At 38.9% G+C, this 15,748-nt stretch overlaps 1 protein-coding gene across 7 annotated transcripts in view; it reads left to right on the top strand.

Annotated features, from left to right (window-relative positions):
• The window catches only part of PPP3CA (protein phosphatase 3 catalytic subunit alpha), a 203,683-nt gene extending 189,906 nt beyond the window's left edge, over positions 1-13,777 (top strand). For 5 of the 7 annotated variants that reach the window (XM_030014134.1, XM_030014115.1, XM_030014107.1 and 2 more), the window contains 4 exons: positions 1,745-1,829; positions 5,929-6,026; positions 8,753-8,782; positions 12,019-13,777. In XM_030014134.1, the coding sequence (XP_029869994.1) occupies positions 1,745-1,829; positions 5,929-6,026; positions 8,753-8,782; positions 12,019-12,212 (407 nt within the window). In that variant the 3' untranslated portion in view covers positions 12,213-13,777. The remainder of the gene's footprint in view (positions 1-1,744; positions 1,830-5,928; positions 6,027-8,752; positions 8,783-12,018) is intronic. The other 2 variants (XM_030014151.1, XM_030014143.1) reach the window with 1 other exon arrangement.
• Positions 13,778-15,748: the final 1,971 nt, after the last annotated feature.

Below are 15,748 nucleotides of genomic sequence, written 5' to 3'. Positions count from 1 at the left end.
CCCAACTGAATCATTGCTGTTTAATTTAAATTTTCCATTAAGCTGTTACAAATATATTTAATTCAGTTACAGCTGAATTACAGCTGTTTCTCCCACTCTTTGTTGTCTAGAATTAGACACTTATGCCTATTTATATCTTTGTATTTTTTATACCTTATCTTCATATGTGGGAGATTTGAAAGCCATAATTCTGAGCATAGTTTCTTTCAGTTTGAACTTTAAGATACAGGCTCATAATTTCAAGACAGCCTAGGTGGACAGTTAGAAATGCCTGGAAGTAATGCGTTTAATAGCTGCCCCAAAAGATGGGTGCGTGGAGAAGCAGCATGCACGACTGTAAGACGTCTACTTTACGCGCCTCAGCAGACGTACGAACATATCCCAGTACGTACGCTCTTGCATCCATCACCCACGTTGGGCAGTGCCTTGCTCCCCTGCCCGGTGCGCTCAGGCGGCTCTCTCTGCCGCTGCCTCGGCTCCCGGGGCTGTCCCCTCCGCTGCCACAACCGCCTCCCTCATTTTCAGCCCTTTCTGCTGTTTTAGCTTCCGTGATAGACTCCACTTTATAAAATGGATCAATTTGCTAGGAATTGAAAATAGAAATTTTCATTTTTGTCCTCGGCTTCTGGAGCAGCAAAGGAGCAAGTGTTATCGTGATGCGTAGTGGTTTTCAGGTTGCCCTCTTGAACCTCCGAGGCAGGAGTTGTCAGGCAGCATCCATACGAGCCAAGGTTACCTATCATTCAGAAACCTTTGGGAGAAATCTTCATGATGTGTGTGGTTATGAGTGTGATAATTCAATTAAACTGGTTTACTTAGTGTAACATGGCATTTTCTTGGGGACACGGGAGGTCCTTATTAAAAGAAATTCCTCGTTCTGGTAACTTAGTACTATTTGCTTTTCCCATTCAGGTGGTTCTCTCTTGGATGCACAGACATTATTCTAGGTTTTGATGACAGCCAAGTAACAAGTACACATGCAAACTTAGCTGACCTGTAGTCTCTGTTCCAGCATATGTTTTTTTTAAGGCAGATTATTGTGTGAGTTCACAAATTTCGAAGTAGTAATTTTGAGCAGTGATGAGAAGGAGGTTGCTCTCTGGAACTCTCTTAACCACTGCCGGCCAATGCAATCCCTGCCTTTTCATGCTGGTTTCCAGGACTCTGCCTTTAGGTTTTATAACCATTTAAATCCTTTTTAACTAGGGATGGGAAAACCCTAACTGGACCCTCTTGGCCTTAAGCTTAACCCACTCACTTTTTTTAGAAAATTAAGAGAAACATGACTGGTTTTCACTTAAAATGGTAAGATTATGAAATAGATTTTAACTCCATTGTTGTTTAACTTTTCTTTGAACTCTTTTTTTTTATGGTTTGGGCACTGTTCATGTTGAATATCTTTTTGGCATTTTGACTATTTTCTAAGAAACTCATTTTCAAAAGAGTATGGTCTCTGAAAATGTTTTTGAAATAGAAAATTAGGTTACATTGATGAAAAAACATGCAGCTTTAATGTGTAGCAGGAAAAAGATCACATGTCTAAAGGTACTGATAACTAGATTGTTCAAAAGTGATCAGTCTTGGGCTGTAAATAACAAAAAAAATAGTATTTTTGGTTTTGACTACAAATGTGGCTTAGTTTGGCAAACTATGGCATTAATATGGTGTTTCTTGTATTTAGAGTTCAGAATAGTGATGTATCATTTACAAATCCCTATAACGGTTTTTAATGTGTTTTCCATAGGAGCAACAGCTGCTGCTCGAAAGGAGGTTATAAGGAACAAGATAAGAGCAATAGGAAAAATGGCTAGAGTTTTCTCAGTGTTAAGGTAAGGTTTTGTGCTGTTTCAGATTTTTTTTTGATGTTAAAGGACATCTTTGAATGATTACTTAGAGCAGTCTACTGCTAATCAAACAGCAAATTTGATATTTTAGTATACCACCCAACTGAGTTTTACTGGAACCTTTTAAAAATTGTTTTATTTATACAACACTGCTATTTATTATGGCTCTGAATAATCTTCCTCAGGGCTTTTGCTGAACATAAACCAGACAAACAAACAAAAGACATCAGCAACGAAAATTGCAATTACCCTTTTTTTAAAAGACTTTTGCTCACCAGGTGTACTAATTAAGTCTTAGCCACTGCAAGGCAAGAGTTAAATGTGGAGAAAGGGCACGTTCCACATCATGTCTCATTAAAAAGGAAGCCAAGTGTCCCACTTTATCACCCGTAGTTGTTGCTACAGCCATGAGTAAAGATGATTAAAGATGATAGCATTAGGGTCATTTAACTAAAAGTCCAGGAAATCATTGTGCAGACAACAGCAACTCATTACCTTGGGCTGCACTCCTCCAAACACATGAACATGTCTAACTAATTGCTACCCAATGTTTAGAACTCTCCATTTGATGTCTCTGAGCAGAAGAGAAAACATGCTGTACTGTGCTGTGGTCTAAATATAGAAAATACAGTTATCCCCCCCTTTCAGCAGAGGGATTTTTTTTGCAGGAAATTGTATGTTGCTCTGCTGTAGTCAGTTTATGGCTGTAACGGTTGGTGCAAAATCAAGGGATTTTTAAAAAATGTATTGGTATGATTGTATGATTGATATAAAAAGAGAAAATAAAAATAGTTCCTTGAAGAATATACTCTTAATTTCAGATGAAACTCTCAAACTTGCTTGATTTGAGACTCTTCTGCAGCATGCAAGCAGTGGGCAGGTTGTCACTGGGGCTTCGCATGGACACAGCAGTTCGCCCACACGTTGCATATTGCAGCAGCATAGCTTTAAATAGCATACTGAGATGGAGGACTTTGTACCTGGGGTTCCCAAAGTGTTATATGTGAATTACTAGTGATGCACAAGCTACTTCAAAGTGGTACCTATCAAAAAAAAAAGAAAAGTTGGCATCATGCCTTTTCCCTAAACAAGACGGGGGAGCAATCAAATGTTTCCACCTGCTCCTCTGTACCAAGTCTGGCAGAGAGCCGGGAGCCGACATTGCCACCACCTTCATAAAACAGCATGATTATTTTTCTCTGATGATAGTTGAGCAAACAAAGTTTGGGAAACCTGGCTTTCTCCCATAACCTTGAACTGCAGCTTCTGGATCTGCTGTATTTTGTTGTGGAGCACCTTTTGAAATACAGGATTAATTCAACAGAAATGTGAACTTTAATATGCAGAAGGGCCTGAAATTGGATGCTCTTTGAGTTTTGCTAACTTGCAGGTAATTGACATCACCTATATGTGAAAGACTTTTTCAAAGGGAACTATGGGGCAGAAGCTTTCTATGGTTTCAGGGATGGAAGAAGGGTACAGGATAATTCTTGCACGTGCCCTGTCTAAAGTGATACGCATAAGCCTCATAGCTTAGGGTTTTAGCACCATTTGAAACTTTGAGCCCTCTTAAATTATTTCATGAAAATCAACATTTTAAGGCACTGATGGAAATCATACTTGATCTTTCCCTGAAAAGAAGTCAAATTCATCTCAGAGTTGTTCATGAGACATTTTTTTATGCCTACCCCATGCATCCCAACAACTCCAGAAGACCAGAATGGACTGTATGTGGTAGAAGAGAAGCCAGCGGTTCACTCACTGAAGCTGCTGAGCCTTTTACAGTTCTTGGTTACTGATGGACCTTAAAACATTGCAGGAAGTACTGAAAATGAAGAGTATATTTGTTCTCCCTTAGCTTTAACCAGCAAATACATCCTTACTGTCGTCAGAGGCATAGTCAGCAAATAAACAGGTACCTCCAATGGGCAGCTTTGCTGACCAGTCTTCCAGGGGGATGAGTGACATTTCATCCCAGCCACCATTGCCCCCCTTCTCTTTAGCTGGGAAAGATTGATTCTCCTCAGCTAGGTGCCAGGCTTCTAGACAGCAAAGATTACACAAGGTTAATCTTGCAAATACTGTTCCTATAGAACAGCCTGGGTTGTTTTTTCTGTCTTGCCAGCACAATCCCCATTTGACACACAAGTGTCTGATAACTTGGTATAACCCTGTAAAGACTGCAGTGACACCATCATCTAAACCAGCCTATTTGAGAAAACCTTTGAAGTTCCTGTTTGAGCCATTGCTGGTTTATGACATTTTTTTCACTAATTCTTGAAAAGCATTTCTGAACGATCAGCACCTTATGTGACCATCTTCAAAGGACTCAGTCGAACATCTCTTCTCTGAGCCAGAGTTGCCAGCTTCCTCGAGGATGTAACCTGAATGTAAAACTGGGATCATTTCAGCCACTTCCGTCTCAAAATTAGATATCAAAATAATGTTGTATTGAGTTTCAGAGGTTATAAATGAGCTTTGCTGAGAATAGCCGTCATAGAAAGATTGGCTTAAGCTCAGTGGAAGAGCTCACGATTCCCTGTCATTGCCTCTCTGTGACTTTTTTTCTCAAGTCTGACTTTTCTTTGGATATATTTAGACAAGAGGGAGGTAAATAAAATATTATTTACCAGTTTATTTATATATATATATAAAAATATCAGTTTATTTTCCTTTTTTTTAAATGGAATTAAAGGACATCAGCTAGAAAATAAGGAACACTGAAGGCTAAAAAGTCTCACAATTTGTGATACAGAGGTTTCTTGGGAATATGCAGTTTGAAGATAATAAAAATACAGTGAATAAACTTATCCTATGAAGGTGAAGCTAAAAGTGCCATTGCAGTCTAATTAAAAAAAAAAGAGAGATTAAATGGACTGAATTGAAAATGCAGATTATGCATTTGCTTGCAGGGGCAAATAATCAAAAGAAAGCAAAAACTTTGGTGTATAACTCGATGTTGAAAATACTGTGTTAATTCTGGAAATATTTGGCTGTTGCATTAGTTCTGATTGCTTAGGAAAATTGCAAGGAAAACAGTCACAATTTGATTTTGACTATTACACAAAGAAAAGTGTGTACAAGGAGAATCATTTTCAAACTAAAAATAGAACTTGAAGAGTATATGTAGTAGGTACACAAGAGTTGTTTGAAATACATGAGTAATTCAGGGCACATAGGTCTAAAGAAAATTGTAAGTAGTAGAATTGTTGAGAGACAATTTTGATAGACAAAACCACATTATCCTCAAGTGAACATGGAACTAAATTCTGTCTTTGTGTTTGCTTCCTCCAGCTTAATGTCATTATATATTTCAAAGCAAAGCACTTCAAAATAGGTTTCCCTTAAAGAATTGGGGTCAATTTTGCTGCTGAGAAATGCTGTCTGTGATGACATACTTACAGTGCTCGTAGAAAGCTGTATTTAACAGCTTGTCTGGATAGAGCCGTTGTATTCCTGTTGCCATATATTAAAAACTGTATGTATTTAAAGACTGACAAAACATATTTAGGTTTCCGAAAACATTTTTCTTGAATCCAGTACCATTTTTAGTATACAAAACTATTAAGAACAGTCCTAGTAAGGGTGGAAGTGCTTATTAATTTTAATGAGCTTTTAGCTGCCTTTTTTTAAGTGGATGGTGATCATTAATAAATAATGCACCTGACTGCTAGCGTAGACAAAAGCAAAACAACAATTTAAGTTGATTTTGGACCACACGGTGCAAGACATTTAAATGTGTTGCTGGCAATAACTGCTCCTTTGGTCCTCCTCCCATCAAGTTTGTGGGTTTATGTATATATATTCAAATGTATGTCATACTTTGTTTCATAGATGCAGGATATAGTGTTAACTATAGTGGGAGTCTGTGTATGGTGTGGTGCAAAGGTGAACCACTTACATAGCAGTGAGGGGAACTGTACTGGTGCGGGTGTTATTACCAGATTCAGTCTATCTTGGTAAGGAGATTGGAGATAACCAAATCATTGCAGGGCAGGTGTAGCTTAAGGTGTCTAAAATGTGTTCTGTGTTTAAAAAAAAAAAAGACAATTATTTACTTTTGGGGTGTTTTTTCCTTCTGCAGGGAAGAGAGTGAAAGTGTGCTGACGCTGAAAGGTTTGACTCCAACAGGAATGCTGCCCAGTGGTGTGCTCTCTGGAGGAAAACAAACACTGCAAAGCGGTAAGCATGTTTGCCTGTGTGTGTCATTATGTGTAAAAAAACCAATTGGTTTTCAACTGCAGAACCCAGGAAAAATAACCGCAGTCGTCTTGGAAAAAAATAAAGGACAGAATAAAACAGGCGGTTTGTTGTACTGGAGCATTTGAGAGCAGTTCATGTAAGGCCACTTCTCAAGACTTACTGCGTACCACTGATTTACAAAGAAAGAGGGGGGAAAAAAAGTCCCAGAAAAGCAACTGTTCAGAATGGTAGGTCAGCACTGCATGTGAAGTGTGCTCTTTCCACAGTTTACAGCATCTTTTGGGGGTTTTTTGAGAGCAGCCTTTGATACACAGAGTACTGAATGTTCAGCTTGGATAATGACACTCAAATTCTTATTTTATCTGATTTGTTCTTCTTCATAGAGAATCACCAATGGAAAATAGCTCTAGAATTAGATTTTCTCTCCTAGCAATTCTAGGTGACAGCATGATAACAATTTCACTCTGATTTAAGCCCAAGTGAAGGGAGGCTCTTACAAACACCGCATTTGCCTTGTACACAAACATAATACAGATTGTCAGTTCAGTTTTATACCAAGTGCTTCTAGTTACAGGAAATCTGTAAGTCTATAGTAGGGCTGCCTTTGATGAAATATTCCTTTTGGAATAAGGAGCTGCAAAGTATTTAATTTACTACTGTAAGCTCTCCTTTTTTTCTGTGTGTATTGCTGTAGAGTATATTGCAGGCACACAAGAATGTCTCTTGCTTATTGAGGTTCTGTTGGCAGTAGATGTAAGAAATAGAAATGCTTTATAACCTTAACACAGTCTCAGCCTCTTGTTTTCCTGTTTCCTTTTCCGGACCATTCTTTCTCTGTATTTTTCCCTTTACTGTCTCTTTTACCTAGAAGATTCAGGTATACGGTGGTAAACCTTCTTTTCCCCTTTTTTCCCTTCCCTTTTTTCTTTTTGATGACTTGTGTGTTACAGACATAGTAACGTTCTGCTTTGAAAATGCTGCAATATGATTCCACAGGATGCCTTTCTTAATGGGGTTGTGGTTTTTACCTAGGCTTTTCTCCATATAGTTGCTTTACATTTGTCAGAAGAATTGGTCCAAGAAAACTGCTATTGTTGCCCTGGCAAAATATTAGGAATTGAAATGAATTTGAGAAAATTGCCTGAAGTTCTTGTTACAATGGCTAAAAGGAAAATCTCCTCATACTGCAGTATTCTGGCTTAGTAAAACATTACTATACACAAGCTTGTGCATTAGTTAACACGTAGTACCCCATTCACCAAATAATCTGAAGTTTACATAGTTTCTGTTAAGCACACATTCGTATTACCATACGTATTAACAGAAAATATGAGTGGTATGTTCTGTTGTGGAAGTATACATTTTAGTCTTCATTTTTTTTCTAATGTGTCAGTGCTGGTTTGGATCTGGTTATTCATTTTAATTTCTCATCCTACTTATTGTGTTTCCTTTTCTTTTAAGTTTGCATTAGTTTCGTTCCTTGATTTTTGCCATCTCTCTTGCTCTGTAGCTTGAGAGGCATAGGCTTATCTTGGTGCATGCAGGTTAGCTCCTCATTTCCCCATGCAGCAAGATAATAGCATACATATTTTAATATTGATCTCAATCCATATTTAACATCCTAATTAAAAAAAAAATTGTTTGAGTTTTATGGAGGATGAAAAAAGCTTTTATGTAGGGGAAAATAAGACAAAAAAGAAGAGAGGAATTCCTAAAAACTTGGCTTCTTGAGCTATTCTCTAAACCAGAGAAGTTCTTGAGAATCAAAATTCTTTTAAAATATTTGAGCTGTACCATTGCTATATTGAATTGCATTTGCTGATTTGCACCAGCTTCTAAATCTCTGACTGTAGAAACAAATTCATGCCAAAGCTGATGGGTAGAATTCAAATGAAATTCTGTCTTTAAGAACAATGAACGGTTTCAAAACAGTGGTAACATGGTATTCATAACACTGCAGCAACCTCCCGGTTACAAACTTTTCTCTCTCTGACCAGGCTTTGCAATTTTGGAGGTCCAACAGCTTTCAGTCTTGTATCTATGTCCATTGATTTAAATAAAATACTAGAAGAATGCTGTTTTCGGAGATGGGGTTGACAAGAAGGACACTTACAGATGGAGCAGACTGGGCGAGATTGCAAGCAAAGGCAAAGCTGTCTGAGCAAACTCTGTCCCATGCTGTGGGGAAGTTTCTTTTAGTCAGAAGAGAGAAAAAAATCATTCTGAGAAGTTGTATATGTGGCTCTTTTGCCTTGTACTGGCAGCTAATACATTTCAAGCTGACATCATAAGTGGTACAAATTTTGTGATGGCTTTATGCCATTTTTCGTTCTCTTTTGACAGGGCAAATCAAACTGCTCTTATTCAAAGCTGGGAGAATTATATAATGACCTTTTCAGGTCAGATGTGCAATATGGAAGACATTTTCATTTTGTAGTTCTTTTGAGTCAAAAGAAAACTACTCAAATGTGTCTTTAAAAACTTTTAGTTTGTGAAACTTCTGCTTCAAAACAAGCTATAGCTTAATTCAATCTGCAAATTATTGTTTTTGTGTAAGCATTTCTCTGTGTGTCTGTTTTGCCAAAATCCAGCACTTACAGTAACATTAGTGTTGTAGCTCCTTTGCTATTCACTGACTTGTTCTTGGAGTTAAAATCCTCTGCTCATTTTTCTCATTCGTTTTGCTACCCCTTTCTTCTCTTCAGCTACTGTTGAGGCTATTGAGGCTGATGAAGGTAAATTGGCCAGTCCCCTTTCTGTTGGTGCCACAACAGATAAGGGCTCTGCTGGGTGTATTCATTTTGCTGTAGCTTGTACAGATTGTGTGGGTGTTGGGCTAACAATTGTGGCTCGGTATTAACCAAAATGTAATTGCTTTAAAGGGGAAAACGTTTTTTGGTTTTTTTTCTGTTGCTGTTGTTGTGGGGTTTTTTGTTCTGAAAGTTACAATCACGTTGGAATTGCTGTATGTTGAACTAAGCACTGAGTAATGCCACAGGAGGAGATCAGGGGACTTGGATTTCACGGGACATAACTGGGCAGCAGCTCATAAATGCTCTGTGACACATAGCTCAAAAGCTGTGAGCTGGAGGCTTGGTCTTGTCTCCACCTCAAACCATCCTCAGCAATCTCTGGTGGAGGAAAACACACAGCTTTTTAGAAATATTCTCTCTTTTTGTTTTGTTTTGGGTTTTTTTTTCCCTTTTTCTTTTTTGCTTCAGTTTGTTTCCTTTCTTTTAGGTCACTAGTAAAAAAAATTTTATTGGTCTTTTGTTACAGTTCAGCATGTTTCTGTTTCTCTTTAGAAGTAAAACAACATGAGACATTTGTCTGCAAGATGTCTGCTTCCTCTGGTAGTGGCAGTTTACACACTGGATATTTACATTAGAGCAACCATTAACACCAGCACCATTTTAGCTACAAATATAAAGTGACTGGCTGCCTCGGAAGATTTCTGAATGTTTAGTATTGAAAACTATGGTGCTTTATTGACAGACCTCTAATTTAACCCTTAAGCAATTTTTAACGCTACGGTTAAAACCTAAGTAATCACATATTGCAATGTAGATGCGCAATATTCAGCATTATAAAGTTTTGGAAGAAGAATTGTCAGAATTCCCCTTTAAAACAAAATTATTCAGTTGTATTTTGTTCTTGCCCCTCAAATTTTCTGTGGGTATTTTTTTTTGTTAATTTAAAAAAAAAAAATCTGATGATTGCTGTCCATTGGTAAGATGTGCCCTTTTGGCCAGTTGAATTTGTTTTTGATTTTTGTAAAGCAGTGAATAAAATTACAGAACAAACAAGTAAGAGAAAATACAACTGCTTTCTAAATAGCAGTGAGTAAGCTGCTATTTATGTTGGAATTATCTATTCCTATCGGCAATCTCTAATCTGCAGTGTGCATTCTCGTTGACAGTTTGGCTGTTTTCTGTGATTTTCTGTGACTATGTGTTGTGTTTTAGTATACTCTCAATGTAAACTGCTAATACTCGTTGTCTGACCAGCAACTACAGCAGAGCACCTTCCTCATTATTACAGACGATAACCTGTCTGCTTGAAATACATTCGATTGAACATGCCCCCATTCCAGCAATATGCACCCTTCAAGTTAATTCTTGATTTGCCATCCTTGCTAGTTAGACACTGTAACCGTAGTCGTAATGACTAGTCTATGTAGACGAAGCTAACGATGGAGAAAATGTTTTGCCCTTTACCAATTGTCCGTCTGCAGTTTGATTCAGGGCCCGATAACACCAACTGGGCTGTGCTACCAGCAAGCTCCAGGACACAGCAAGTGTTTCAGCTTCAACACGGCCATCCATTAAACTATTGCTTTAAGGGATTGGCCTGGGTGCTTGTTAGACATCTTCATTTTTGTGGTAGAAGATAAAGTAAAAAAAAAAAACAAACCTTGAAAAAACTCACTGTAGGGCCTGTTCTGTTTTCACTGCTCCATCCCTGCTCACTTGACTAATCACCATTATGTTGTTGTTGTTTTTCTGAGTTGAAGTATAATACATGTTAAAACCCATGCACTTCACAAAGTTCCAATATAACGTTTGTGAAACTGGCTAAGGAACTAAATCCTGAGGCAAACAGGATCTATCCATTTTCACAGGAATGGTTGGCAAAACTATCAGCATGAAAACGCTTTTCTCACTCCGCCCAAAATGCAAGGACTGGTAGATTGGTACCAGGGATGTTCTGGGGTTTGGGGTTTGTTCGCTGTTTTTTTTTAACAGAAGTTACCAGCTTGTCCAGAATCGGGACTGCATATTGGAAGGAGAGCAGGAGTACTTCAGGGTAAAGAGAACATAAAGGGAGGGAAGCAATATTGAATTTGATCTTTGAAACTCCCTTACCATTTTCTCTTCAGGGAGTTTGCAGCTTCCTGGTACTAACACACCATTTCTGCTCTATGGCACGTTAAGATAGAGACATAGCAAAAGTGCCAGTTCTGGAAGTGCAGTGCATTGATTTGGTGCAGATAAGAGAAAAACACACAGAAGGCTATGACAAATTATCTACAGAGTTGTGACCTGCTGTTTGCCTACGGTGCTTTTTTCTCTTTTGCTTTAAATCTAAAGATCTTCAACTCTTCAATTAAAGAGAGAAAAAAAATCAAATAAAATAAAAATCACACTCTACAAATACATTCCCCAGCCTGTGGCTGCCTTCTGAGGTTGGTGTGGCCTCATCAATGTTGCCACTGAAGGCCAGATCAAAAGTCCTCAGGTTCAGTTGGAACTTTGGTCCTTTGTCAGTGCGTTTCCAAAGTTAAATTGTACAAACGCGCAAAGGTTACGATATCCCTGGTCTGCGTTGCACGGCGTTACTGCTGTTTGACTCAAGCTGCTTTCTAGAAGTCCAGGGATGTGTCGGGGAGGCTAACTGCCCCGAGCGATCAACAAGCAGCTCGCCTGCGTTGAGAACATAAGACAACCTGTTGTAGGGTCGCCCCAGATCTCCCATAGCTTTAACGTATATCCCGCAAACTGGCCTCACCATGTCATCGCCACCTGTAACTGGGCAGCGCTTTTTACCCCGGTCTTTGAAAGTCAAATGGGAGTTTTGCCTGATTAAGGATGTTCCGGCAAGGCACGATGTCTTTAAGGCTGTAAGTGATGACGACAAATGCTAACTCACCGGCTCACGGCTCTGCCCTAAGCATGGTTCCTAATTGCAAACTGTAGTTTCATGTCAGCTTCTCAGCGTTTTAAGCTGAACCCCAGTGGACAACAAAATACCGGAATTTGATCTTGTTGAAAAAAATAGTTGTGTTGCAAGAGACGGTGGTGGTTGGTTAACCCCCAGCTCTTTCTGAGTACGGTAAGGAGTCGGTCGTGTTGTCAGATCTTCTCATTGCCGCCTTCGCAAAGAAGGACTTTCGCGCTCATTGCTAAGTTGGGGGAAAAGCTGCCGAGAGTTTTGCCTTGCTAATTTTACTTTTTAATAATCCTTTATTTAGCTATCAAAGGATTTTCACCCCAGCATAAGATCACTAGCTTCGAAGAGGCCAAAGGCTTAGATCGAATTAATGAGCGAATGCCTCCGCGCAGAGACGTGCCATCCGATGCCAACCTTAACTCCATCAACAAGGCAATCTCCACAGAGACTAATGGCACGGACAGCAACGGCAGTAATAGCAGCAATATTCAGTGACCACTGTCTGGGAGGGGGGTTGAGCTGCAGGGCGCGATGGGGTTGCTGCACATCAGCAGTGGGATGTTCTTGCCTCTGATAATAGCTTACTTGCTCTGGGGGCCAGGTGTTGGATTCAGTTTACAAAATCATCTACGAAGAGATCGTCAACTTTAATTTGGTGGGAGGGGGGGGTGGGGGAGAGACACCTCCTTTGGATATGCCTTTAAAATGCTTGTAGAAAAATGAAAGCTCATGCTGGTATATATTGCAAAGTTAGGGGAATGAACATGTTTTCCTACTGCATTGGGAACGTCTAGATATGTTACTGAAAGGCCTTTTATTATGTTACTGGACATGAAAACTTTGTTTAATTTCTTACTAACTATTGTACGTTTACAGTTGCAGCACTAAACATGGACAACATCGAAACATTTTTAACAAAATGTACAAACTAAATAAGGACTATTTATTGATAATGTTTTGCTACTCTTGTCAGACAATGGCTATGAAATAAATTAGGCAGTCTTTAAAAATATAGAGAAAAAAAAGAAAAAAAAAGAATGTTGGAAATTTGTTTAAAATGCCAAAAAAAAAGAGAGAGAAAGAGAGAGTGCGAGAGAGAGAGAGAGAGAAACAGTTTAATTTTGTACAGATTATGCTTACCTCAGGTTTCTTTAGTGTGCTTCAATGCCCTTCTTTAAATATAACACTTATCTTACTAATTTGGCAGCAATTATCCTTTTCTTTGTTTAAAAAAAAAACTGGAATAATGATAACATTTATCTTTTTTTGCTGTTTATATTTAGGGGGGTTTGGTTTGGGGGGTTTTCTGGGTTTTTTTGGTAAATCAAGTCTTGGTTGTGGCTTGCTGAATTTAAATATTTATGAGTGGTGCATTTTTAAGTATAGTGAACAAGACACCATATTAAGTGCAGTGAAAAGCATCTATATTCTGTAAAAATCTGCCTATGCATGTTTTTTAAGAAAAAATGGCTGTATAGGCCTGTATGGGACTGTAATGCGCTTAGTGGTCTGACTTATACTGGAAATGTATGTATACTGGCGTACTTTATATTCTCTAAAAAAAAAATGCTTAATGCCTTTGAAATTTTGTAATCAAAAAAAAGCTTTGAAAAATCTAAGGGGAGAGTATTCTTAAAGTTTTTAACATAAGCTTGTCAGTGCACATATAGATGGGTAGCATGTTTAGCAAACCTTGTGAAATTTAAATAAGTTTGTAGTTACATGTGAAATTCTAAATGCATGATAACTGTTAATGTCATAATGGTTTAGTCATTTTGTTCTGTTCTGTCATGTGCCACAAAATGTGTAATTTTTTCACTTTTTTCCCTTTGTATATCAGTTACGGGTTTCAACTGGTTCATTCTAAAAAAGAAAAAGAAACAAAACAAAACAGTCCATTGATATTTTTTAACAATTGTATAAGTGCCCAAGTAATTCACTACAGCCTACAGCCTTGCCTTTGTAATTTGACTTCGAAATGTTGGCAATCAAAGCATGCACTTGTAACAATGAAAGAAGCATTTTATATTACTACTCAATAAAAATGTGCATGAACTTAAGCACTCTTCCCTTTCTTGCTGGCTCAGTCGCAGAAGCACACGTGTGTGTGCGCTTGTTGCTCTCTTTCACTTTGGACAGGAGAAGACCGTTGCTGTAAGAGAAGAATGACTCATTTCACGATTCAAGGTCAGTTCTTTACTAAGAAAAAAAATCATTTATTACCCAACTGTTCTAGGCTACTGAACATCTGCAGACTTCCCCCAAGTTCTGGTTAGAAAGTTGGGTTTTCATTAAAATGAGTAGGATGTATCCCACAAGCAGAGTGCAGAAGAAAACCTGTGCCCTCTGTGTGCTCCCCCCCCCCCCCCATCTGGAGTGTTCAAAAAGGTCAATTAGTATCATTTACAATATTCCTTTAAGGAAAAAGAATTTCAACCATTTCAGATTTCAAATGCTCTCTTAGTCAGTGGTGAACTATGAAAGCTCTGCCTTGTTCTCATTTTCTCCCTAACTGTGCTCAGCATCCTTTCACAGTCTGTCATCCTGCAAAGAACTGATGGACGATGCCAAATGGTGCAGTGTTGCGGGTATTGCTTTAGTCCTGCTTTCAGGTAGCATTATTAAATGTTGGCTCGGTGTCTGCTTTATTACGTGTTTTTCCCACTTTAGCTCTTGTTAATTTTGGCAAAATATGACAGGTGGCAAAAATAAAGAGAATTCATAATATATGGGACTAGGAAGCTGGATCAATTTTAGATTTAAATTTTTATTTCAGATTGCACAGGGAAGTATAGCACAGGGGAGAGACACGCAGAGTCGTAACTATTCATCTGATCAGTGAAGCTGTTCATCAAGTTAATGAGCATGGTCTCTGCAAAAAGTAACGGTGAAAGTTTGAGTGACCACTTTGCTTGCCAGTTCGGTCCCACGTACGTGCTAGCTGAACAGCTGTAGGTTACCTCAGGGAAGTTTTTCTCCAGAGACGTCTGAGCTAGCGCTCAGCAGGCACTTGCTGCAACATAGAGCAATACTGTGGGGCAGTGCAACGTGTGCTGTCCGGTCTCATTTAAGCTGGGCCCTGGCAGTCGCCCAAACCAATTTAACCGCAAGAAAGGGGGTTTTCCTCTCAGCAGTGACAGCGTGGCATAGACCTCTCAACTGGTAGATTTAAGCCAAAAGTTCCATGCTACGAATCAGTAGTGGGTTTGCAAATGCCCGCTGTAATTGCCGAAGAGCTTATGGGTAAGTGAGGTAGCCCAGGCTGAGTAATGCATTAGGAAATGTACAAAGTCTGTCGGGTCAGTAAGGAGATTTTTGAACTTTTTATATCTTAGAAGAATGCAAAATGTCCTGAGCATGCAAAATAGCAGCGTCCTGTATGTCCAGGTAAGACGGCCTGGCTCTTTTCTGGAGCGAGCCGCACCGTCCTACCACGGGGCAGGTTCTGGACTGGCTCTGAGGGCCAGTCTAGGCTATACTCAAACGTTCCTAAAAGGACAAAAAAAAGTTTTCCAAAGGTTATCTCTTTCCAGGGCATCCCATCTTTTCCAGCCGTCCTTCTTTTTTCCTGCTGCAGAAGAAGCTGTAGACGAATTTGAAGAAAAATCCTGGTGCCACTGAAGGCTGAATTTTGGATTTCGTGGCCTCACTCAGTGATGTGTCATGCATTGGAGTATGTCTCCCAGTACAGGTTTCTTCCTTCTTACCAGATGTGCTACTTTAAAGCTAAAAATATCATTGCTGCCTACATCAGGATTTACTGTATTTTTTTAACTTTATTCCCACTGCGTGAGATAGTATATTGGATATGTGTATTATATTTTCTGCACTATCACAATTTTCCTTTTCAACAGCTATTAAACATGAAGTGTATTAGCTCTTAGCATGCATTTTCTGAAGAAGACAACTTTCACATTTTGTCCATGGTTTCCCCCAAAATTGCCCTAAGTTTAACCCTGCTTAAGCTTGTGCCAGAATTGCCAACTGTCAGGCACAGATATAAATTTTTTCAGCATTTTCCTTGACACCCT

Source organism: Aquila chrysaetos, chromosome 1, assembly GCF_900496995.4.
Source record: "Aquila chrysaetos chrysaetos chromosome 1, bAquChr1.4, whole genome shotgun sequence".
In the NCBI taxonomy this organism is placed as follows: domain Eukaryota; kingdom Metazoa; phylum Chordata; class Aves; order Accipitriformes; family Accipitridae; genus Aquila; species Aquila chrysaetos.
This window is presented reverse-complemented; position numbering and strand designations above follow the sequence as displayed.